Genomic DNA, 25,049 nt, shown 5'->3' with positions numbered 1-25,049 from the left:
AAGGAGAAAAAGTATTAGGGCTATCTCACGTAGTAGTACAGTTTTAACATGTTTCTGCAAATGATTTCAACCTTACCTGCAAAAAAAATGTGGCATCTGCACATGACCAACACATGTCTGCAAAGGCACACAATTAATATATAGAGCAGGGGTCCCCAAGGCCCGGATGCGGCCCAATCGCCTTCTAAATCCGGCCCACGGACAGTCCGGGAATCAGCATGTTTTTACATGAGTAGAATGTGTCCTTTTATTTAAAATGCATCTCTGGGTTATTTGTGGGGCATAGGAATTCGTTCATATTTTTTTTCAAAATATAGTCCGCCCCCCCCACAAGGTCTGAGGGACAGTGGACCGGACCCCTGCTGAAAAAGTTTGCTGACCCCTGTTATAGAGGGATGTTCCTAACATGTAAAGTGTGATACTGCCTTAGAAGTGGGATACTGCCTTGAGCAAAATTTAACTATGGCAAGGTGGCATATAAATAAATGATAATGAAGAAGAAGGTATTAATTTGTTACTGAAATGAAATGAAACCACAGGCTTAAGAACAAATAGTTACAGAAGGAACAGTGAGCACTTTCACTTAAACACACACAATTGGGTGGCAGGGGTGGAGAGAGAATTGACTTTGCTAGAAGTTTTTAACTGGTGTCCTTCACTGTAGGAACTCAATCCTGTAGTTCCGAACTATTGGGCCTTATAGTGGTTGCTCAAGAGAGGAAGGTACTACACATTGGATGGAATTCAACATATTGCTAAAGAGATTGTTCCATCAAGCAAATAGAAATGGCCTGACAGGGCAGTCTCCCTTCTCCCCACCCCCGCTCCCGTATGCTGTGCTGTGGGTTATCCTGCCCCCCCCCAATTGATTTAAGAACATGGGTTGAGGGAGGCGAATCCCATTATGTAGCAGGTCTCATTGAGCTGGCTTCTGATAGCACAGCTATTTAGCAGAATCCAGCCCACCATCAGGGACGCTCATTTCACCGGGCTCATTTCAACTGTGATTATTACCTCATCTATTAAGAGGATAGCATCATGACAGTTAAATTAGGCTATGAAATTGATCTCTGCCTCAGACTAAGTCATTAACCTGACGATTAAAAAAAACACCTTTGCAATCAGGCCAGCATTCTACTTTATTACAAACATATTACTGGAATGCAGGGTTCCCAGAACAGACCAAGAGGCCAAAGAATGATAGAGGTTTCAAATTAGAATCGTGTGCGTTTGTGAAGGACAGGCCTGCTCTGCCATTATCCTACCAAAAAATACATCTTTCTCTCGGCTTTATCTAATCTTTGTGGGGACACTGTTGCCTCCAACAGATGCCTAGTCCTACTGGACTGGCTTCTGTTAGCACGTTAGCATTAATTCCATGGGCTCTGAAAGACATCTATCTGTGCATCCGCTGCAGAATCGGAGGAGACTGTTCAGAAATTTCAGAGGTGCTTTATTGATAAAATGACATCAAACTTTAAGGCAAGGCAATTTACTATACACAGCTCAGCACAGGCCCGCCCACTCATCTATGGCAACCACCACTGGAAGACAATGAGGAACAGTGGGTGGCCTTGAAAGTATGGTAGATCATTGTCTAAGTGACTTTCACATTTTTATGGCATGAAAATGGGCTCTTGTCTGAAAATAATTCTGATAAAAACCATGGAAGATAGAATCTATTTGCTTTGTCCGTGTTAGAATAGTTCTCTCACAGCCCACCTCACTGGATCTGAAGCTGAGCTCTTCTTCTCGGCATCTCTGCTCCTTCAGCCATCATTTCACCTTCATCACACTCGCACAGGCACATGGTGAAAGGGTCAGATGTCCTTCTCCATCCAGAATATGGGCCGCCCTTTCAGGTCACGATATGGTGTTTCTAGAAACAGCTGGCTCTGGTCTTTGTCCCCCGACGGGCCAGAAGAAGCAGATTTGCAGGAATCAGGATGGCCTGCCGAAAGGGCCATGAGCGGAGGGGGAGGAAGAGGAGGCGGGGGAGGGGGAGGAAGGTTTGCAGCAAAAAGAGGCACGGTGGCTGATTGCGAGGGCGGAACAGAAGCATTCATGGCCTGGGGTGAGGAACCATGGGAAGCTACAGAAGCTGACAGGCAGGGAGGGGGAGAAATGGTGGCGGCTGCTGGCTGATCAGAATGAACAGGAAGCAATGGCGGTGGTGGGGGAGGAGAAGCCACTGAGCAAACTGTGAATGAGGAAAGGTGTGCTGAAGGTGGCAATGGAGGAAGGCTTGCTCTGCATCGACTGCTGCAAGATGCACTTGGCTCACGCTTCCCAGACCCTGTGGGAAGTTCTTTGTCCTGCTGAAGGGGAGAGAAGCTCTCCAGAAACTCCATAGGTACAAGGGAACTCGCGAATCCCGCACACTGAACTGGCTTGGACAAGCTGTAACCCAGGTGGGCGTAGAATTGCTGCTTGTCGTGGGTGGTGAGGTGCAGGCGCTTATAGCTACGGGACTTGGCGTAATGCTCAACAGCTTCCATCAGCTTTCTGCCGTAGCCCTTTCCCCGGAGGGCCTTGGCGACAACCACTGTCTCCACAAACAAGCTCTTGGGCTGGCCAACCACACGGGACAGCCTGGCATGCCCCAGGAGTTGGCACTGACTCTTGGCCGTCTTCCCTTCTGTGGTGTCCTCCACCGACCTCTGGGTCCTAATCAGCACCAGGCACATGGGGAAGCTGTTGCTGGATCTCTGCAGGGAGTGGATGCGGGAGGTCCTGCTCCTTTTCCACTCTTCATTGATGAGGTCGGCACAGGCCTCTAGGAGATCAGGCCTCTGGTGAAGGGGCACCGCTGTGAGCATCTCTGAAACAGACCCCATTCTTCTCACCACCAGAGGACCAAGCGACGAAACGTTACATGGGACACAGGGAGCTTGACTCACTCCTGAAAGCACAAACACAATGAAGTGTGTTTGCAGTGCACAATCAGTTCCAAGAGACCTACTAACCCTTTCGCAGGGAAACCTCAGCTTGTCAGGATCAAACCCAAGCGGAAGGAGCTGCAGCATCCTCTGCAATCATCCCTAAGCAGAAAGCAAAGGGCTGCAGGTGCCAAGACAGCCTTAGCTCTTGGTCTTACAAAGGCACGGATAGCCAAGGCAGTGTGATTCCAATGTTGTAGCCTATGCCTCCCAACATCCCTATTGGCCATGCTGACTGCAGCTGACGAAAGTTGTAGTCCAACAACATCAGGGGGGCATTGCATTGGCTATCCTTCCACTTGGTCTTTTACCAAGTGCCGGTTTGGGGCATGCGTAACAAGACATCTAGTCTGCATCCTCTGCTACAGTGCTGGAGAAACTGCGGCCCTCCAACTCCCACAGTTCCTGAAGACTGGCCATGCTGGCTTTGGCTGATCAGAGTTGGGAGTCCAGCAACATTTGGAAGGCCACAAGTTTCCCAATCCAGTTCTACTATAACAACATCTGGGAATCAGTGTAGACCAGGGGTTCCCAACAAAATTTTCTCGAGGACCCCTCATTGAGCCGCTATTGTGACAAGGACCCCCATTAATTCCTAATCCTAAAATTAAAAAGTGAGAGCCAAATTAAGAGTCTTTTTATATTTTATATTTATATGTTTTTTACAGTTCTTCCTCTTCATCTGTAGGCCTTTGTCGTTTTAACGAACCACTTTTTAACCAACGGTCCATTTTTAACTACGTGAACTGTAGCTTCCACGAAAAACAACGCTTTGTTTACAAACACTACTGTTTTGCAAAGAGGCAGTGCGCGCCAGGGAGGAGGGAGGGGAATGGAGAAGACAGGGTACCTGCGCAGTAGCGCACAAATGAAGCCGACGCGCGCAAAGCATCTTGGGGAGGTGAGCGTTAGTAGAATGCACGCGCTGCCGCTTTGCAAAACAGTAGTGTTTGTAAAGCGCCACCTAACGGCATACAGCAGAACTACTGCCTCTATCTAATTCTAGTTTTGCGCTAGACTCTGCTCATGCAGGAAGCGGCCAAAACAAAATAATCTGTTATCATACGAAATATATTTAATATATTTTTTATTCTAATACCGGTAGCATCTTGCGGACCCCTCTGGCATAGCTCGCGGACCCCTGGGGGTCCGCGGACCACCTGTTGGGAACCACTGGTGTAGACTATAAGCCAATTCCTATAAATGCTTGTTTGAAACTGGGCTTTTATTTCTCCCTTGGTGACTGAAAAGGATTCAGTCATACAGAAATATGGTGTACACCCTCCCAAGGAACAGAAGTACGTAACATGGTTCACTTACTATACTCATGTAAGTGCAGTCTGGCTGAATGCAACTCATCCCTTATCCATTGGAAGGCCCACTCATGCTCTATGAGTTTCTAAACTGCCAACATGTTCCCACATTTAATCCACAATTATGGGAGTATGTTCTGTACTCCATGAGATGATGATGGCCATGGAGATTCCTGGACAGCCAGACTGCAGACTAGAGAAGATTTCTTAAGCTATGCGTGAAGAGCAATCCACTTTCGAAGAAAACTCAGGTTCCATTTGGCTTCTTTACCCTTCTTACAACAGTCCAGTTGGGACCTTGATTCAAGAGTGGTTTAAAATGGAAGGTACTCTGATATAGCTTAGGTACTCGGTGGCTTCTTTCAGGACTGTCACACCTCCTCTCAAGAAATGGCACCTAAACATACACACAGGTTGTCTTCTCTTTGCATCTGCCTACACTGCAGATCATTCAAGTGAATATTTGGATAGAACATGGGCAATAACATGCCCAAACTGTGAAAGGCTGTTTACTTTTTTTTTTAATCTAGCAGACTCTTTCTCATAAAATGGAAGCAATGACCCCAAGGACCACCTTACATCACCACTTTTGTCCCATCTGGAGCACGTGGGAACTGGCCAAGCAACTGTTTCCACATGCCTCCATAATGCAATGTGCCACTTCCTCCAAAATCTCCCAGAAGAGGACTCAGCTATAGGTTTGGTAAATTGCAAGCAGGTGGTATGTTGAAACATTCCCCTAACCAGTCCAGAATATCAAATGGTTTCAAGAATCAGCCCACAGTGAGAGTTCAAACACTGTATGAATCTTATTGTCCTCTGGTTGGCGCATGAATTTGCTGAGAGGCAGCTGTGTTGAGCAGGACCCCGACCCCCCAGTGAATGTTAGCAAGTCTAGTCACAACTCTATCCTCCTCTGTATATTTTTGGAGGTGGTGGGGTACATACAAGTGCAAGGGGCATAGTAAGTCAGTGGCATGCTTTGCATAAAAATGTTCCCAAGTTCAACCCTGGTATCTCCATAGATGGGGCTGGTAAAGACCACTGCATGAAACCCTGGAAAGTTGATAAGAATATAGAAAATACTGAGTCAGACGGCCATGGTACGAAGGTATCTTTGTGTGTTCAAGTGAAAGGGGGAGGGTGGGCTTCCATTTACACCATTTTGTCACCTTAACTTTTCATCTCTCTGATGTTTCAGACAGCACAGAAAATTCTTTCCAGGCTGCCTGGAATGAAATGGAGGAAACTGGGGAGAGAAGAATGTTCTCATTCATTCTTTTTCCTCTAGCTCTTTCTCTTTTTGATCTCCATACTTTCCATACAGTGAGACTCAACGTTATCAAGGACTATCACTAAACCCATGAGGCAGCCTCCAAATGGGAGCCACACTGGAAGATGAAAAAAAAAACACCCAAGAAAGAACAATAAAATCCATCCTTTCACAACCCTTTATGAAGTAGGTTATGAAATTATACCATGCAGCCATTGCACTCAGGTTATGAAATAGGAACAGAACATGCCCTCCAAAAGGTGGGCTGAGGAGATTCCCATGACAGGGACATTGGCTGGGGGCAAATCCTAGAGCTACGTAAGCAGAGGACACTCTAGGGTATGGCTTTAGAGCCTTAGCATCATCCAGCTACTGCAGCATTGAGTTTAGGGAATGCTATTTCGACAATACTGTGTTGCATCTGCACACATGCACAGTTAAGTCCTCACGATTGCTTATGTCTGTTCTTCGTACCTGAAGAAGTGTGCATGCACACGAAAGGTCATACCTATGACAAACTTAGTTGGTCTCTAAGGTGCTACTGGAAGGATTTTTTTTATTTTGTTATGTCTGCTCTCATTTACCTGCAAACAGCAGATGACCCAGTCGCATCTCAAATGCTAGATGTAGCCCGCTCACAAAAGTTTTCAACACAGCCCGTGCTACCTTTTCTGCAAAGGTGCTCTGTGACATTACTGGAAAAGCCATATGTTTGGGGAAGGAAGTGTCTCGTACAAAGAGTTTTCTCAATAAAGGCTAAGAACACCACAACTTGTGCTTCCCTACCAGCCCTGACTCCAGCTACTTGCAAGGACTGCTCCTCAAGACAAAATTTGGTTGTGCACCAAACAGAATTAATGTACATCTTTTCAAAGATGTTACATTAGCAGCCCACTCAAGACACAGGAGTGCATTCCTACCAGGACAGAGAATGAGTCCAACGGTCTAAAACTATTTTGATCACCTCTCACAAACATCAATTACTCATGCTTATTACTAATTATGCATACTAAGTACGTAGGCACTTTTCCAGGCACTTCACATGAATTCCACTGAAGTAACCCTTACAACAACCTTGTAAGGTAGACCAGTTTTATTATCCCAGTATCACAGATTGGGCGGGTATGGGGGGTGGCTAAGGCTGAGAAAGCAATGGCCTGCCTAAGGTCACCTAATGAGTTCATGATTGACATAAAGATTGATGTAAAATTACTGCTGAACTCTTTTGATAGGCTGATACTAACATTTTGCTATGCACTGCTGTCTTTTCTGTATTGTAAGCTATTTGAGGAAGCTTTTGAGGGAAAGTGGCATACAAATAAACTGACAGAGACGATGATTGGTAAAGCGAGGTTTTCACTGGTTTGCCAACCACAGCTCGTTCTCTAACCATGCACTATGCCAGCTTCCACCACCTTTGCCATCTTGTTGCCCTCCATATGTTTTAGACTGTGATTCCCATCAGCTCCACGCAGCATGGCCCCATTGGCTGGGGCTAGCAGGCGTTGTGATCAAAAACATCCAAAGGGCACTAGGTTGGTGAAGGCTGCCTTCAAGCAATGGATATGCACACAAAAACGCCTCTAAGTTTGCTCAGGGCTAGCTTTGTCACCTGTGACCATTGCCAACGTGGGGATAGACTGCAAAAGGGAACCTGAATTTACATTCTCGCCCATGTAGATTCTGCATCCACGTTACAAACTGATTTAAGTACCAGGTGTTAAACTGCTTTGGGAACTTGCTCAATACCAGGTGTCCAAAAATACACAGAAAAGGCACTTGTCATAAGCCCCCCCCCCTGGAGGCAAGAGCCCCGAGGTATGGTGTGAAGGCACATAAGCCTGTCACCTTGCTGGAACTAAACAGGCTGCCACATTGCCTAGATGAGTGACTGCCTGTGAACCATGCACATACTGCCTTGAATTCCATAACTAAATTAATGACACAGGGGTCAAAAAATAAATAAAAACCATACAACTTGCCTTGTGTGCACTATACTGTACAAGACTCCCTTGAAGAAGAGATGAGAAAAGTAATTAATGCACCATAGATGTTGCATCACTCACAGACTGTTTTGGAAAGCACTCTAGCAGAGAACAGGGCAATCAGAAAATAGCATACCTCTAGGTAGACTGATAAGCCCTACTTCTTGCGCTAAATTCCAGGTTACCAGGCAGGTCTGCGAGTTCTGATCCAGGTAGCTTTTCTGACAAAAACCTCTATATCCAAGGCACACACTGCTACAGGGGATTTCTTGTTTTCAAGGATCCTGGCTCTGGAAATGAGCTGGCTGTGTCATCACAACATCACTAGCAATACCACCCAAAAATGTCACACAGTGTTTCCTTTTTTCATTTCTAAGCATCCTGCTGCCAACTTGGGCCCTAGGATTCCCTACCCCTCCTGCTAAAATCAACAACACACTCTACACATCCTGGAGGAAGAGAAGAAGAGGCTGAACAAATTCCATTCATCCACACCTACCCCCAGCTCTACCACTAGATGAGAATCGCTCCTTGTGTGAGGTGAAGATTCTATCCATCTTAACAGTAGCCAGGAGAACATCCCTCATTCCTCAATTTCTATCGTTACTTCTCAGAACCAGGCCCACATGACAGCATGACCTATATGATACCCTGGTCCCAAACTTTCAAAATTCTGAACAGGCGCCAAACCTACACACTTTGTATTCCACCTTTCCCTGCTTTATACTGCCTGTTCCTCTAGTACAGCTGTCTGAGCACAGTATACAATGTTTATAACACGGATGGGAAACTATTGGCTCTCCAGACCTTGTTGGACTTTATCTCCCATCAGCCCCAGCCTGCATTGCCAATGGTCAGGGTTGATGGGAGTTGCAGTCCAGCTAGACTTGAAGAGCCACAGGCTCCCCACCCCTGCTCTACAATAAGACCACCAGCAGAAGAAAAGAAGGGTCAAATACCTGCGGCAAATGGGAGCTGCCTGAAGTGCCGCTTCCCTCCTTTGGAGATTCTGCTTGCAATGCTAAGGCTCAAGGGAAACCGTCTACTTTCGCAAGAGCATGACAGGAAGCTACACATGCGCCTACAGCTCATTGCTTCTTTTAAAGAGTGAGCTGTCTGTTTACTTGACACACAGGTCTTGGAATGTAAATTGTGTGCCGAGTAGCCCAGCCCAGCCCTGACAGGAGCCAAAGGCTGGCACCCATCCAAACAACAACAACAACAAAGCAGAAGACACAGACTTCGTCTATGGGGTTCCCAAACAGATGCCTTCAACCACTACAGCTCCTAAGTCCAAGTGTAGCTGAAGTATCAAAGAACAGAACTCTATTTTTGGGTGGTGGTGGCGGTGGTGAGGAGAAATGGACCCATTTAGATTCTGAGAATCCAGCCCCTAATAAACACCCAGCCAACTCACTTTGGCAACAGGAATTCTATCACGAGTAGAAAGGAAAAGGAACAGGGCTAGCAACCATCCAACAGCAAAGGAAGGAGGTGGGCAAGGAAGGCAAACTAGACTTGCCACTTACTGTGCCTTAACTCCTCCCCAATACTTCCATCTCCACACATCACAAAATGAGGCTGCTGAAGGAAAAGGCCAGACTAGCCTTTGTATTAGTCTACAGCAGGGGTGGAGTGGGGGGGGGGGACTTGAGGCCCTCCAGATGTTGGACTCCAACTCCCATCAGCCCCTGCAAGTGTGGCCAACGGTCAGGAATGAAGGGAGTTGGAGTCCACAAATTCCCCACCTCTGATTTACAGTTCTCTACGCCCTCTTGCCACACCACAAAACCCATTTTGCTAGTAGTACAGGTACCCTAAAGGTAAAGGTAAAGGGACCCCTGACCATTAGGTCCAGTCGTGACCGACTCTGGGGTTGCGCGCTCATCTTGCATTATTGGCCGAGAGCGCCGGCGTATAGCTTCCAGGTCATGTGGCCAGCATGACAAAGCCGCTTCTGGCAAACCAGAGCAGCACATGGAAACGCCATTTACCTTCCCGCTGTAGCGGTTCCTATTTATCTACAGTACTTGCATTTTGACGTGCTTTTGAACTGCTAGGTTGGCAGGAGCTGGGACCAAGCAACGGGAGCTCACTCCGTCACAGGGATTTGAACCGCCGACCTTCTGATCAGCAAGCCCTAGGCTCAGTGGTTTAACCACAGCGCCACCTGGGTCCCTACAGGTACCCTACCTTCTTGTTTAGAGGCATGTTTCCAAGCTGTTATACCTACACACCAGTTCTATGAACATATAAACTTCGGGTTATTCAATATCAACAGTGGATTGATCTACACAGCCAAACAGAGCTTACGTTGCTAGAGTAATAGATGGAAACCAGGCCTAGTGGGGTGGGGTGGCCAGGGAATTCATTGGGCAGAACTAGGACGTTGCCTTGAAGACATTCATCCTGCCCAGTCTCCAGAAAGGACATGAAGGATGTTGTTTACAAGGTCTCAAAGCACAGAGGCTTGTTCTCCTATGCTGTCTTCCAGTGTCAACACATAGTGCGACACAAGGAGGAAACAAACCTGCTCTGTGTCTCAGGTAATTTCGGGACGCACCTGCTACCAACAAACACTCCTTGATAAAAGGTCACAAAACTCATGAAACTGGGGACAAGACGAGGTGGTTAGACTGTCCACAGGCAATGCGGTAGTCTGTTTCCTACCACTATTAATGTACCCAACACAGCTTTCACTGCAATGAAATTAAAAATACCAATTAAATTTCAATTCCCTTCCAGTTCCTGACTTCTTGAAAACAGTAATATTCCTTTTGGGGACACAGAAAACATTCATATATTCATAGAGCTCTGAATAACTGGAATTGCTGTTTACCCATTGTCGGATGGGAAACATAACCAAGCAAAAGGGAATCGCGACTATGCCTCAATGGACAAAAGGCACTTACGGCACAATCCTATACTGTACATGCCTACTCTGAAGTAAATTCATTGAGCAATGGGGATTACTCGCAAGAAAAGTGGGTACAAGAATGTAGTCTTAAGTCAGTCATAACGAAGCCCCCTTTCAGTGCTCTCCATGGGGCTGAGTTACAATGAACCTCTGTCATCCAAGTTGGTGCCTATCACTATATCTAAAGGTAAAGGTAAAGGGACCCCTGACCGTTAGGTCCAGTCGCAGACAACTCTGGGGTTGCAGTGCTCATCTCACTGGGAGCCGGCATACAGCTTCTGGGTCATGTGGCCAGCATGACTAAGCCGTTTCTGGCGAACCAGAGCAGCGCACGAAAATGCTGTTTACCTTCCCATTTGGCACCTAGATTTTTATATCTGAGTTTCTAATACAGTACTGGATCACGTGTTGTGTAAAGAAGTACTTTCTTTTATCTGTCCTGAACCCTCCAATATTAAACTTCATTGACAGTCCCAAGTTCTAGTATTACGAAAGAGAAGAGCTTCTCTCAGTTTACCTCTACCCCATACATAATTTTATACACTTCTATCACATCCGTCTTTAACTCACCTTCTCTCTATGCTAAAAAGCCCCACATTATACCTTTTCCTCGTACAGCAGTTTTGGCTACCATTTTCTTAACTTTTTCCAGCTCTACAATAGTCTTTTTGAGGTGAAGGAACTAAATGTGTGTGCCTGCAACCCATACAGCCCATTAAGGATGTGGGGGACAGTGGCTGTGTAGCTTCAACAGGCCATACCTCCCCTAGTTAGTGTCCATTTGCCTAATTGGTATCACAGGTAGGCTACCCTCGTCTACAAGGGAGGCTCGCCTGGTGCCTTCATTACATATTTTTAGGAAAAGTTTCTCTTCAACCAGGCATTTAGCTGATTAACATTCTATGGCTTTTTATAAGTGTTGTGGAAGGTGGGGAGTTTGTTGGTTTGTTTTTATTTGGTATTTTCATTTTGCCTTTTACTGTTGTGAACCACCCTTGGATCTTTAGATGGAAGGGTGGTATACAAATTTAATACATAATAATCAAAGAATCATATAAATGTAGTGTTGGAAGGGACCTAATAGTACAAAGCTTTTGTATTGGTGCACTTATGAGTCCCTCTCACTTTTTTTCTGATTATGCAAGCAGTTCACATGCACTTCATCCAAAACACTAGGCAAAGGAGAATCAGAACTACGGTAGGTCTCCGCAAGAGTGAAACAGTTCAAGTACTGGATACTTGTACCCGTTATGTATGGTTGGGTTAGTCTCAAAATTGGGATCTCCAGCCAACAACACATCCTTTCCCATGGGTGAACGGATACATCAGTGTTGTTTATGGGATTTCCATCCCCAACCCTCTCTACTGGTTATTCTGCCCAAGAGTCATGCTGCAAAAACCACTGTCTAGACCCAAAAAAGAGGACAGTCCATAGATCACAGTTAAAATTACCAAAGTGCAGGGAAACCCTAATAAAACATTCTCAGCCACAGGAAGAGTCAAGACCAAAGGTCACTTCTATAAACAACTTCATGCTGAGGAAAGGTAAGTTCATGCCAGTAATTCTCACATCCCATTTATTTCCATGAGTGCTTGGTCCTCATGCACTGCCATTATTATTATTATTATTATTATTATTATTATTATTATTATTATTATTAAATTAACTACATTTATATTATTATTATTATTATTAAATTAACTACATTTATATTATTATTATTATTATTAAATTAACTACATTTATATTATTATTATTATTATTAAATTAACTACATGAACAAAACTCAGATTCAATCACACATGCAGCCAAATCCTATGCATGCTTAGTCAGAAGCAAGCTCAACTTATTCCAGAGTAAGTGTATAGGATTACTGCCTCTCAGGTGTACATCTATAAAGAGAACTGAATTGCACACTGGTTCTCAATCTCCTCCTAGTGAAAGGAACACAAAAACTCAAATAAAAAGCCGCCTACACATAACAAAAGTCTGGTGCCCAAAGCAATATCCTCCAGCGCTGCCTAAGGCAAATCCAAGGATGCTAGAGCAGGCAGTGTGCCTTGCACTTTCAACACACATGGTAGTATTCCCCTCTCCTGAGACTCATTATAATAATTCAATTTCTCTTTCTCTAGCGCAATATAGATAGATTACGGTACTAGAGTGACCCATTTCAGTAATGGGGTGGGTGGGTTACCGGTAGATAATAGGGAGGAAGCCCTTCAGTTGCCTTGTCCCGTGTGCACCAGTGGGAATATTCTGTTTCAGTTCCCTGGGGAATCCACCTTTGAACTCCGAGCGGATGATAGTCATGATGCAACCTCAGCTGAGGTCGATGGTCAGCCCTGCTGCATCCCTTCTCGTTCGCTCTTTCTGCTCCAAGCAACTGCCAGCCGCCCCTTCTCTGGCTGGTGGATTGGCGTCCCCCGTCCGCCTCTCCTAGGGCAGAATCGCAGCTAGAAAGAGCTTCCAAGAAGCGACGCGAGGTGTCAGCAAAGCCCCTGCCAGCGCGCTAGAAACCCGCCACCTCCCACCAATCTAGGGGGCGGCCAGCCGGGGAAGGCGCTCCCTTCCTTAACAGCAGGCCTTTCCTCTCCGGGGGACGCTCTCCAGGAGGCGCCCCCTAAGGAGAAGCGGGCATCTAATATTATTTCCCTCCCTCCCTTCCTTCCTCGCTCACTCACTCACTCGTGCCTGCGTGCAAATACTGGGCTTGAGTCACTAAACTGGATCCCGGGAGGGAGGGAGAGGCGGGTGTCCTCGCCCGCTTCCCGCAGAAGCCTCTCCTCCTTGCCAGGAGAGGTCCAAATCCTTTTATGGACACAGCCTCCTGCTTCCTCCCCGATGCCACTGGACAGACGCCGCCGGTCCCCCAACCCCCGCTCGAAGGGGCCACCCTAAAATCCGGCACGCGATTTCCCCCCACGCCCCGAGAGAATGTGGGGTGTCGCCCCGTGGAAGAGCCCTGCCTGCCGCTGGACGGGATTTCAACCGGGCGTAACCTCCCCGGCTGGCCGACCCGAGCGCATCCCCGACTGTGCAATGAGGCCGAGGCCGGCTCCGCGAGCGCTTTTAAGCGGGGATGGGGCGGGAAGAGATACTGACATGCTAGCGAACGGCCGGGGCTCTCAGCCGCGCGCTCAGCTCTTCCCGCTTCCTCCGGCTTTGCAGAGCAGAACTATCTTGCTCTCGCCCTCGCTCGTTCCTTTACGCACAAGTCGAGGAGAGGTGGGAAAGAAAGACGCCCAGCTTCTTCTGGAGGCCACAGCGCCGCGTAGCGGCTAGGAAATTTCTTCTTTCAGGAGAGCCTCTCCCCCCCCCCCCCCGGTCGCGTCTTGGCTTTTTCAACCGCGCGTCTAGAAGCATATGAGCACTCGGAAGACGCGCGTGCTTCGTGAAGGGGAGATTAATGCATATTTTGCGCGTGGAATCCCCAGAAGAGATGAAATTCGACTGTCCTCTATGCAGTTGGAGACACCATTTGAAACCCTTGTTTTGCTTTGCTTGGAAGAGGCATCTGTTCAATTTAGCACAGACTTAATAGATTTAGTGTGGGGCGCGGGTGGCGCTGTGGTCTAAACCACTAATCCCAGGGCTTGCCGATCAGAAGGTCAGCGGTTCAAATCCCCTTGACGGGGTGAGCTCCCGTTGTTCGGTCCCTGCTCCTGCCAACCTAGCAGTTGGAAAGCACTGCAAGTGCAAGTAGATAAATAGGAACCGCTCGGGCAGGGAGGTAAACAGCGTTTCCGTGTGCTGCTCTGGTTCGCCAGAAGCGGCTTAGTCATGCTGGCCACATGACCTGGAAGCTGTATGCCGGCTCCCAGCGAGATGAGCGCCACAACCCCAGAGTTGTCCACGCCTGGACCTAACGGTCAGGGGTCCCTTTACCTTTACCTAATATGTTTGGTAAGCATACGTTAGTAAAATTAGGTACAACATAATATTATTACTTAGTTTTTAGTTTTTCTTACAGAATAAGAAAACCCCGGCAGGATGTGGAGAACATCTCCTAAGGTTATGTTACACCATTTGTTTTCCTTCATGATACAGGCTTCAATCCTGTGCAAACCTACCTGCGAGTAAGCCCCACTTAACTCAAGGGAGCACACATTTACAGCATTGCATTGTATTTCAGCTACATACTGGAAGTACTCATACTGGCATATGTGTTTATGTTGTGGTAGACAATGGGTAGTTTAGTTTAATATATGTCCTTTCCCAAACTCAGTTCTTAAGAAGGATGGAAAGACCTGTTGTCATTGGTTCCCAGGAGTAGTGTAGACCAGTGTTTCTCAACCTTTTTTGGACCAAGGCACACTTGTTCCATGAAAAAAATCATGAGGCACATCACCATTAAAAAAATTAACTCTGTGCCGCCCTATATTGACTATATAATTATGACTGTAAGAAACACTTGCCAATTGCTGTGTTGGTTGCAATCTCCTGTAATAAGGCTTCACAAGCCGCTGATTTCTCTGCCAGCACAATCCTTTGCTCAGCAAGTTTCAGGTTGAGCTCATCCAGCCAGCTTCTTTAAGTTTGTCTAAAACCACCCTCCCGTGGTGGTGGCTGTTGAGAGCTGCGCTCGCCCCGTGTCGTGACCCGGCCAGCTTCCTTTCCGGCGGGTCAGACGTGACAATGCAAATTGCCCTTCTCGCGGTTGAGAAATGCTGGTGTAGACAAGCATGCTTTTACTCAGATCTCCAGGATTTCAGAAGAATTTCAGAAGAATTTATACTTCCATAGTAGGACCTCCGGGAGGGGCCTGCTGTCACTCTTACCTCCATTAATGAATGCCTGGTACTTCACTTCGTACAAGAGGTGCACTTTCAGGAGAACAAACACTTCCAGGAGTTTTCCCATCACAAGTCATTTGAGAATGGGCTGCCCATATAAGTAATGCAAGAGTTGCTAACCCTTGCAAATGTTTCTGACTCCCCCTCCATGACCTACTGATTTTAGGCATAGCAGCAAAAATAGACACAACACTGGGATGGGGAAAACCAAGAAGATAACCTTGATGCAAGTTGCTCCTTCCCAGGTAATTAGATCTTTTGATGAGCAAAGAGGGGGCCATTACCCCTCTCCTCAGCTGATCTGCATGGATTAGCTAAGGAGGGGAGGCTGTGGGTGTGTCTTGTGGGTGCACGCATGCAAGAGTGGCCACACTCACCACTGGTATGTGGCCTATGGAAGGTTGGCCAAGAGTGAATGTGGCCCTCGTATCCAAAAAGTTTTGGAAGGGGTGAGGACGGTGCAGCATGGAACAGAGTGCCCATTTGCAGATGTATTTATGTGCAACAGGTTCTAACAGATAATGTCAGATGCAAACACAGACAGTAGTTTAGACATGTAGAATATACCACTTTTAATAAAGATCCAGCCTCTAGCTCTACATGCCGGGAAGCATGAGGAGTTGCTTCTTCTGACTAATGGCCTAAGAATTACTATCCAAAACCCCCACTTAGAGTCATATACTACTGCGCCTGCTCAGTTTCATAAATATGATATTGCTACATCTAGCAATATCATAGAGGCTCTAGCTGAAGTTCCTCTTGACTTGGGGAGGAAGCAGGATCATACATGAAAAACTAACTGCTGGCATACCACATTCAATCTGCTGTCCTAATTCAGCCTGATGCCCCCTAGATGTTTTGAACTACAACTCCCATCATCCCCAGCCAGCCCACAAATCTAAAACATCTGGAGAGCACCAGCTTGAGGAAGGTTGTCCTTGTGAAGTAGGAGGGATGTTTGGAAGCAAGTCACGTTTCTTATCCAACTGCAACACAACTGCCTGCCTCCACCACCCTCCCACTTACTCTTGCAGCCGAGATGGGTGGTGACCGGGGATGCACCAAAGCAATTGCTTTTCAAAAGGTCCCGAGCCACTGCAACTGGCACCCCTTGGTTCACAAACTGCTAGGAATCAGGGCTAGCTTCCAGATGCCTTATCCTGGTCCAAGCTCAAAGCAACTTGATTGTTTCCCTGGCAGACCACCCATAACTTCCTCAAACCCAAGAACTCTGAGACCAAGGGCACTGTGCATGTCCCAGGCAGTTCCCTTGTAAGTTACTCAGAGTGTAAAGACAGCCCACACTCCCTGAGCCCTTCCCAGATCTCAGAAGAGCATGCTGGTCACTTACACCTTGATCCTAAACTTTCAGTAGCACAAATTCCAAGCATCTCTAGGCACATGGTTACAGTGGAACGCGGGTAGACAAAGTAACCAGCCACCTCCACTCCTTCATGGTCTCCTGAGAAAGTCGGATGCCAGTATAAGACATGTGGGGATTCTAAAACTCAGGCTGGGAATAACACACACTTAGGTCAGCTTAGGAAACTTTATTAAATCTTTGGAAAAGGAAAAGCAGGCAGAAGGTCAAAACAGAATACAAAATTTTGAGGCCACTCTAGTCTGTCAGGTAGGCGTCTTAGGTACCCTCTTTGAAACGGAAGAGAATTGGCAGGAGATACAGTACTTGACAAATTGACTTAGAGAAATGGTGGGGACAGATCAGGGCCTTTCTTCACAGTCCTAACAGCTAACAAGTCTGAGAATAAATTTAGGTCTCCTGCTTGAAACACAAAGTCTACTCCTGAAGACAGCGAGGAGGGTTCTTGGAGAGCAGAAGCCAAGCCATACGTGAGATAGGACAGAGTGTTGTGAAATATTGCAGTGGCATGCCAGCAATGTATCTAATAGGCATTTAACAGTTTAATTTAAACACATGCACACTGGTCTATGGATACGCATGCGCATTGTTAGTTTTTTATAAGGACAAGTGGTGTGCTACAGTGCTGTCGTGCCTGAAAAGCATACCCTCTCTCAGTCTGCTTCTGAGTAGATTGCATATTTCATGAGAAAGCCAAGTATGTGCTTCTGGGGTAAGTATGCACAGCACATGTTGACCAGAAGGTACATGTGGAGATCCTCTCATAAGTGTGTAGTGATGAGGGGAGAGAGAGAGAGAAAGGAGATTTTTATATCCCTAAGGAGTACAGGCTGGTTCAATGTGCCTTTTCTCCAGCTTCCCTTGCCAATTAAGTGTGCCTGTGCAAACAGATATAGTGCCTCGCTCTCTTAAGCTGACTGTTTCTCACACCGCGAGCCTTCCCAGCCGCTGTAACATTGGCATGCGAATTCTTTGGCCATCTGGACTTGCTCCTTCGCTGACACCTGACCCATGACAACAAAGTGTGGCTCTTCCAAATGCTTCTGAATAGAGAAGCTGGCAGGAGTGAGGTGCAGAAAAGCATCGGGGTGCCCGTCCTGCCGCACACAGCGGCCGTTCTTTGAACACAAGATCTGGCTACACAGCCTTGTGCTGCTGGTCACGTTTACGATGTATGGACCAAGGACAGTGTCCACGTACTTCTTCACATCAAGGCAGGCTTCCTGAAAGGGGCCGAGACCAGGGGGGAAAAGTTAGCCCATTCCAAATGGGTAACAACCAAATTCCTTCAACACATCCTTGCTGTTGTAGGACCAAACCTTTAAGAGCATGAATGGGAGGATTCCTCCTGCCAGTGCCTGATCTCCAAGCCTCATCTTCAGTCCCCCATGAGTTACTCACAAAGCGAGACCAACATCAACACACACCTAATCACAGAACTAACAGAATTCGCCTTCATGACCTTAATCTTTATTTTCATATATTTTTTTAATGGTGTCTTACGTTTTTAACCTTGTATACCATCCTGATATTTTGTGATATGTCAGTGCAGACTTTTATAAATATAAATAAAGAAGCCTGACTGGCTAGCTGGCTTGATGATGCAAAAGGACTACCACTAAACCCATTCAAGCTAAGGGTGACACACACAGTTCTTCCGCCCTCCCCCAATTTATCCTCACAAGAACCTTGCAAGGTAAGTTAGGCCAAGATACTGTGACTGGCTCCAAGACCCCCCAGCAACTTCCATGGCTGAATGAGGATCTGAACCTGGGACTCGACAGTCAGGCTCCCAACACTCCAACCTCTGAACCACACTGGCTCCCACTCCCAACCCTGCTCCTCTGCGTCACTCACCTCAGAGTAACTGTAATTTGTGCTCCCCCACAAGATGACCCCAGCAGCACCTTGAGAAGCACTCTCACCAATGGTGTGGACCAGGTCCTCCTGCAGAACAAGCAGAGCAAAAACAGTGAGTTCACCAGTAGTCTCTTATTCGACATCTGGATTTGCATGCCCATTATCAGTACTCCATGGACCTGTCTGGAAAGGATTAATCCACTTTCCATTACTTTCAATTGGAAAGTTCGCTTCAGGTTAAGTATGCTTCAGGTTAAGTACAGACTTCCGGAACCAATTACACTCATACCTCAGGTTAAGTACGCTTCATGTTGAGTACTCCGCGGACCCATCTGGAACAGATTAATCCACTTTCCATTACTTTCAATGGGAAAGCTCGCTTCAGGTTAAGTATGCTTCAGGTTAAGTACAGACTTCCGGAACCAATTGTGTTTGTAAACCGAGGTACCACTGTATCTTGGCCATACTTAGGATTATGTATTAGGAAAGGAATCGTGAAATGATCAGTGATTAAACATTTAGCCTGCTGCCTTTAACAAAGTGATTTTTTTAAAGGTCTAAGTCCTTCTCCTCAGTGGCTCCTTTGTTAATTGACCTTTGTTTGGATGACCTTCAAATCCATCTTTCAAAGCTTCTATCGGATCGCTTGTCTCACGATATCTTTCTGATCTAACACTTCCTCTTGGACATGCCAACATTATTATTACTTGCCCCTGTCTCCCAGGCATGCAATGCTTTTCTTAGTCATCTTCAAATTCCTCCACAGTCAAGTCATTGCCCAGTGCTGATGCTCCTTCCTCTTCAACATTCTTAGAAACCACCTGATTTCTCCTCTCATCCATGCTCTGGTCACATCCTGCCTCGGCTGCTACAAATCCTGCTGCTCATCACTCTCTTGTCCTCTCACCATTTCAGCAAATTCAGAAAGCCTCAGCTAAAACAATCCCTCTCCCTTAAGATCCTGTAGTAAAATTATTTGGATATGTAAAGTATAGTGCACTAGAAAATGATTTAGAGATGGTGATTACTTTGCTAACAGCAGCCAGGCTTACAATATGACAGAGCCATCCACTGGCACATTTAGTTACCGTAATTGGATAGGCAACGAGAACAGAAATTCATTGAGAAGTTTGTTCGTCTCTTATTGGAACAAAAAAAATGCAGGATTCAGCAAAAACCTATATTTGCCACTGGTTTAATCTCTTGGAATATGTTATTTTTATTATTTATTTAATAAATGTAAACACCTCTTGATTATTTAAAAAAAAACCTCAAAGCAGTTTACAAAATTGGAAGTACAGACCAGGAAATTTAAATACGAGAAGAAGAAATGCATTGTACAGCAATATGCTTAGTATGCTTAGCAGAAAGAGGGAATCATATGTTTTTAATTATGTGAATATTTCTTAGTATACATTATTTATACTGGCCTGTTTTCACACTGACTTTGTTCTGTGCATGCATGGGCTGGGGGGGGGGCAGAAGTGTTTTTTCAGAGCTTGCTTGGGAGGAGATGCTTGCTATGTGGAGATAGCGTGAGAGGAGCCTGGGCATTGCAGTCAACACCCACCCCAAACCTTACCTATGAAAGAGGCACAAGGTGAGAAAAGGGTAGAAGAAGCAGCGGGAGGAGAAGCAATGGTGTCTTGAAAAAGCATGATCTGAAATGAAGCTCTGGCTTTTTTCCCTGCTACTCCCTACTAATTATGGAAGAACTTCTCCACTGCAGTGTTTCATGTGTTCCTTTAAATTCCTTCTTAAAATAGCTTCCCTCTGCGAAGTCTTTCCTTGGCTCCACTAGATTCACTTGTTCCATGCTTATCACTAGCTAACTCTTCTACAGCCTTCCTTCCAAAACATCCCCACCCACCACCTACACCCCAAATCAAAGCTTATTTTCTCCTTAGTCCTGCCCATTACTGAGAAACTGAAGTCTGCTGGGGAGCGACTGTGCTAGTTTGAGGTTCTGCAGTACATTTTCATTACTGATACAACATCAACATTTATAATTTTATTTTAAAAAACCCAATTTTCTTAAAAGAAATATGAAATAGTTTGATATTTTTCTTTCATAATATTTACTTATAAAATGGGGGGAAATTAAAATACATAGCAATATTCGAAAGCACAAGAATTTTCAACATTGGCTTATTTAAAAACAAGAGCCTTCATAATATTTCTGACCAAAAATAGAAGTGTGACATATACCAGAAACCATTACAAAAGGGAGAACAACAACAGTGTTTTTGCTTAACCAGGAGAAATGTTATGTACATGTACATGTTGGGGTAACTGTTTTTCTCAAAATGAAATATTAGAATATTAATATTAGAGATATTAGACATGCCTACTGCTCATTCCCCAGGAAATCACTGTAGCAGTTTCTTAATGGCAACTGCACACACTGAAGTCAAGATTCTCCAAGCATCCCAACAGAGAAGTATCTCCCACTTCCATCTTGTGTTTTCAGGTTAAGTACTTATTAGCCAAGATTGATCATATTCTGCACTGGGACATCTGAGAAAGCTTACCTGTGAGAGGAAGCTCTGTGTGAACGGATATGCAATGGAAGCATAAGGCAAGACTGGGATGGTTTTATTCTCCGTCTGGTTCACTATCCTGAATGCCTCTTGGACTCGATGACGGACAAACTCAAGAGTCTTGTTGAGGAATCTGAGCTCTTTGGGAAGATAAATGCTGGGATAGAGAGCTCGGCTTTGGTTCCACAGCCACTGCAATTCGTCATTCCTCTGCTTCTCAATCTCTGGACATTCTCCAGTGTAGTCGGTGCTTTTGTATTCGTTGTTATAGCAGTCAGGGAAGCCATAGAAGCCCCATAAACCCTCCGGCCTCAGGGTTCGGCCAAGCGCCAAAGTCAGCTCCATGAACGCCCGACTCATTTGCTCGAATTCTCGCTGAGCTTCCCTAGCCACCTTATCAGCAGGCCAGTCGGGGTGCTGCTCCTTCACCAGCTCTATGGATTTGTTCTGGTAGATCTGCATGGACATCCAGTTGCGAACCCACAAAGGACGCCAGCTCTCCCAGTCCACGACCGCCAGACCTTTGAAACCTGCCTCCGAAATTGTTTTTTCAATATCCTGCCAAGTCTTCCAAAGATGATTATTGAGACTGGCATTTTGGGGGATGCCCCCATTGACTGCTGTGCCATTCTCAGTGTAGTATGGATAATATCCTAACCTGTTGCTGTAGAAAAGGGTAATGTCACTCCCTGTGAATGACTCGTTCTGGTTGACAACCACATCAAAAATCCCCAAGTCAAGGGAAACTCTGTATTTCTCTTCACATTCTTGACTGGGAGCATTCCAGATGGTGATGAATGGGTGATCCAGTATTACAGGGCCTCCACCAGCCATTCCACGGTTCCAAGCCACTGAGAAAACATCTAGCAAGCAGACCCACAGTGTCAAGTATGCTGTGATAATTGCCATTTTGAAGCCCATTTCCTGAGATACCTGGGAAATTGCGCTAGGCCTTCACCTCCTTTTCAGCACCACCTGCTTCTGGCAGAATCGTGCACAAGGAATAATGTCCCTTCCAGCAAAAGCAGAGGCAGCAGGGAGAGAAGTTATCAGAGTCAGCAGTTTGTTCTTCTTACCGCATCTCTCAAGAGGAAAAAAGCTATAAGAGAGGAGAGCTTGTTGGTCTTCATAGTTTTCCTCCTCTGTTTCCAGTTTCTTCCAGAAGCAAACCAAGCAGAAAATACACGTCAGAGTCCTACAATGGAAATATTGCTGGGACTGACCTTTGGTCTTTGCTTATCCAGTGACTTTGACAAACATTTTGATAGTGTTGGCAGAGTGGGCAAAGAGATCCTTATCCCTTGGACTGCCAGTCCTTTGGTTAACAGCTTTGGCTAATCTCTGTTTCCATCCTCAAGCAGAACCACGTTCCTCCTCTTTTGGATCATCGCAGGGTCATTCTACAGAGGCTTCCCTCACAATGAGGAGGCTGGATGTGTCCAAAAAGACATGGCCCTCTGAATGCAGGTTCAATCTCCTATGGTGAAAAAGGGAAGCATCAAGGCAAAACAGGGATCAAATAGTACTGATGTAGCACATTTCAAGTGTTCAGGGCATTTCAAAAAACATTACCTCAGAAATCCTTACAGCAGCCCTGAAAGGTATTACTTTCTCAGCACCCTTAACATATTACAGTTGCCAGGATCTTTTGTGGGAAACCATTAATGTTTAAAGTGGCATGAGAGTGCTCTAAATGTATGGAGCGAGTGATGGTGGTCTCATTTCAGTATCAGCAACGGGAGAGCTTCCTCCAGAACACCTGGGGACAGCAGCATAGTTACTGGAGTGTAAAACAAGCCACATGGCATAGGTCAGGGGTGCCCAAACTTTTTTCAAAGAGGGCCAGATTTGATGAAGTGAACATGCGTGAGGGCTGACCGAAGTTCTTGAGCTTTTTTTAGGATTGAAGTTGTTGAGCTTTCTTTAGGATTTGACCCCAAGAAATAAATTGCCACAGGGGCCGGATTAGGCCCCCAAAACGGACTGTGGACATGCCTGACATAGGTAACTCTGTCCCCCAGCAGAAGAGCGCAGCCAGAGGGCATAAGAGAAAGGGCTGTAGAGCTGCCCCCATGGTCCTCTCTGCCTTGCATCTGTCTATTGAGGCAGTCAGCTCTCTCTGCCTAAAAACACAGTCAGCTCTGTAGAGGAGCTTTGAGCCATTAGTTGCTTTGTAAGAGTCAAAAATGTGGCCACAGATTCTACAATCAAACAGTTCTGAAACTCACCCACCCGCTTCAAACAGCAATCTGAGATAAACATGGGGGTGGGGAAATCACATCATTTTCTACAGATGCTAGGTGGACATCTGCTACTTGTTTACATAAAGTGCAGCACTGACAGGAAAAGTAAGTACAGGTGACTGAGAAAGAATAGGTATGTAGGAATGGATAGTTAATAATGTATTTCATTCTAATATTGCACCCCTAGCTGCCGTCTTTGAAAGCATTCTCCCTCCTTGCTACTTGGGAGGCTGTTCAAGCACTTAATCCCATTCACTAGCAAGACCAAGTCATGTGAGAGATCATTTGAACCTGCCAGTCATTAGCAATCACTGACCACCAGTGACAGAGCTGGATCACAGGGGGAAAGAGAGTAGGAAGAAAACAAGCTCCCAGGACAATACCAGTAAGATATGGGAAGTAACCCATGAAGACACTCACAGGCAGAAGAGCAGGAAGGAGATATTCTACGAACTGTTGCTCCTGGCGATCATCCCCCCCCCCCCGGCGTCCATATCTATGCACTTTAATTCTGAGCTTAAGGAATCTAATTTAGATGCCAATTAGATCAAAGTGATACACCAGCAATTTCCTTCTTTTTATTTATAGATGCTCAGGGGGGCTTTCCAAAGTATTTCAGGCTTTCAGCAGCAAGGATCAAATGTAAACTTTGACAGAGAATAAAGGCTGGGGAATGGAAAATCATTTATGTTGTATAACTGGAATACTGTGTCCAGTTCTGGGCACCACAGTTCAAGAAGGATACTGACAAGCTGGAACGTGTCCAGAGGAGGGCAACCAAAATGGTCAAAGGCCTGGAAACAATGCCTTATGAGGAACAGCTTAGGGAGCTGGGTATTTTTAGCCTGGAGAAGAGAAGGTAAAGGGGTGATATGATAGCCATGTTCAAATATATAAAAGGATGTCATATAGAAGAGGGTGAAAGGTTGTTTTCTGCTGCTCCAGGGAAGCAGACACGGAGCAATGGATTCAAGCTACAAGAAAGAAGATTCCACCTAAACATTAGGAAGAACTTCCTGACAGTAAGAGCTGTTCGACAGTGGAACTTACTGCCAAGGAGTGTGGTGGAGTCTCCTTCTTTGGAGGTCTTTAAGCAGAGGCTTGACAGCCATCTGTCAGGAATGCTTTGATGCAGTTTCCTGCTTGGCAGGGGGTTGGACTGGATGGCCCTTGTGGTCTCTTCCAACTCTATGATTCTTAAGATCTAAGTACCATGAGTAATCTAGCCCTGAACTGTGTAATCAGACAGAAAGTTATTTCCAAGTTTCATCAGAATTCTTTCCCACCCTTGTTAGCTGGAGAAACTGGTGACTGAAGCCAGAATTAAAAGTGCGGTTTTTTAAATAAAAAAATTTAAGCAGATTTTTAAAAATGATTGCTAAACCATTCCCCTCTTGAATTATGAAACAACGCATATTGCTTCATGCAGTGCAGCACAAGAGGTCTTGCAGAATCCCGAATTTATTGGCAGAAGCTTGGAGCAACCGGCCAGAAATTTTGGGTGGGAGCGTTTCATTACCGTGAAGGCGGCCGGCTCCCGCGAAGAAGAGGGGGTGGGAATTAATCGCCAGGAAACGTGCGAAGAAAAAACACCGCACATTAAACGAACATACCAAAAAAGACTTACCGGCTCCGGGGGAAGCGGAATATTCCCCAACCCCGCCCCTTTCCCAAACTTTCGGCCAATGGGGATGGAGAGGGGGGACGTCACTTCCAATACAGGACGGAGGGGGCGCGTGAGTGCTCCCCAGCTTCATACGCGTTCAAAGGCGCGTTTTTGCGGGAGGGGTAAGGAAAGTTG

The 25,049-nt window shown here is 46.0% G+C and overlaps 2 protein-coding genes across 3 annotated transcripts; both read right to left on the bottom strand.

Annotated features, from left to right (window-relative positions):
• Positions 1-1,815: 1,815 nt before the first annotated feature.
• NAA80 (N-alpha-acetyltransferase 80, NatH catalytic subunit) lies at positions 1,816-13,632 on the bottom strand. Its single transcript, XM_060271534.1, has 2 exons — positions 13,534-13,632; positions 1,816-2,902 (listed from the first exon to the last, which is right to left on the bottom strand). Exon 2 carries the CDS (start codon positions 2,835-2,837, stop codon positions 1,821-1,823), a length of 1,017 nt encoding a protein of 338 aa, XP_060127517.1. The 5' UTR covers positions 2,838-2,902; positions 13,534-13,632; the 3' UTR covers positions 1,816-1,820.
• A 3,133-nt stretch (positions 13,633-16,765) lies between these two features.
• HYAL1 (hyaluronidase 1) lies at positions 16,766-24,908 on the bottom strand. 2 transcript variants are annotated; one of them, XM_035106041.2, is made up of 4 exons: positions 24,876-24,908; positions 20,997-22,482; positions 18,463-18,552; positions 16,766-17,828 (listed from the first exon to the last, which is right to left on the bottom strand). In XM_035106041.2, exons 2-4 carry the CDS (start codon positions 21,924-21,926, stop codon positions 17,514-17,516), a joined length of 1,335 nt encoding a protein of 444 aa, XP_034961932.1. In that variant the 5' UTR covers positions 21,927-22,482; positions 24,876-24,908; the 3' UTR covers positions 16,766-17,513. The 2 variants fall into 2 exon arrangements, with proteins under 2 accessions (XP_034961932.1, XP_034961931.1); XM_035106040.2 differs by lacking the exon at positions 24,876-24,908 and adding an exon at positions 24,768-24,861.
• Positions 24,909-25,049: the final 141 nt, after the last annotated feature.

This window comes from Zootoca vivipara, chromosome 2 (genome assembly GCF_963506605.1).
Source record: "Zootoca vivipara chromosome 2, rZooViv1.1, whole genome shotgun sequence".
In the NCBI taxonomy this organism is placed as follows: domain Eukaryota; kingdom Metazoa; phylum Chordata; class Lepidosauria; order Squamata; family Lacertidae; genus Zootoca; species Zootoca vivipara.
This window is presented reverse-complemented; position numbering and strand designations above follow the sequence as displayed.